Raw genomic sequence first — 563 nt, forward strand, 5'->3', positions numbered from 1 at the left:
GTAGTGATTGATTTTGTTTGGGCCGCAGAACGGGAGGCGAATGGTGAGAAGGAGCTGCAGGGTGGAGTGGAAGAAGGCCCCGAGCCACGAGCCCAGCACCATGAGGCCGCAGGCGCGGCCGCTCATGAGGGCGGCGTAGTGGAGGGGCCTGCAGATGGCAACGTAGCGGTCGTAGGCCATGGCCGTGAGGAGGAAGATCTCAGCGCAGCCAAAGAAGTGAAAGCCAAAGAGCTGGGCCATGCAGGCCACGAAGGAGATGCTTTTACTCCCCCCCAGCAGGCCGGCGATCAGTTTGGGAGCCGTGGTGGAGGAGTAGCAGATGTCTACAAAGGACAGGGAGCAGAGGAAGAAGTACATGGGGGAGTTGAGGCCCTGGCTGCTGCTGACAGTGAGCATTATGAGCAGATTTCCTGCCACAGTGATCAGATAGAAAGCCAGAAAGAGCACCGAATAGATTTTCTGCAGCCCTTGGTTCTCCGAGAGGCCCAGGAGGATGAATCCCTTCACGCTGCTGCCGTTCTCCATGTTAATGCCTTGGGGGATATTCGATGCAGAGCCTGGGA

The 563-nt window shown here is 58.1% G+C and overlaps 1 protein-coding gene across 1 annotated transcript; it reads right to left on the bottom strand.

Moving 5' to 3' along the window:
• Nucleotides 1-5: 5 nt before the first annotated feature.
• LOC113981871 (olfactory receptor 4S2-like) lies at nt 6-525 on the bottom strand (the record flags this gene model as incomplete). Its single annotated transcript, XM_027709540.1, has 1 exon — nt 6-525. A coding segment is annotated over exon 1 (520 nt), but the record flags the coding sequence as incomplete, so codon positions are not given.
• Nucleotides 526-563: the final 38 nt, after the last annotated feature.

This window comes from Neopelma chrysocephalum, unplaced genomic scaffold, assembly GCF_003984885.1.
Source record: "Neopelma chrysocephalum unplaced genomic scaffold, ASM398488v2 Primary Assembly neopelma1_96790, whole genome shotgun sequence".
Taxonomy (NCBI): Eukaryota; Metazoa; Chordata; class Aves; order Passeriformes; family Pipridae; genus Neopelma; species Neopelma chrysocephalum.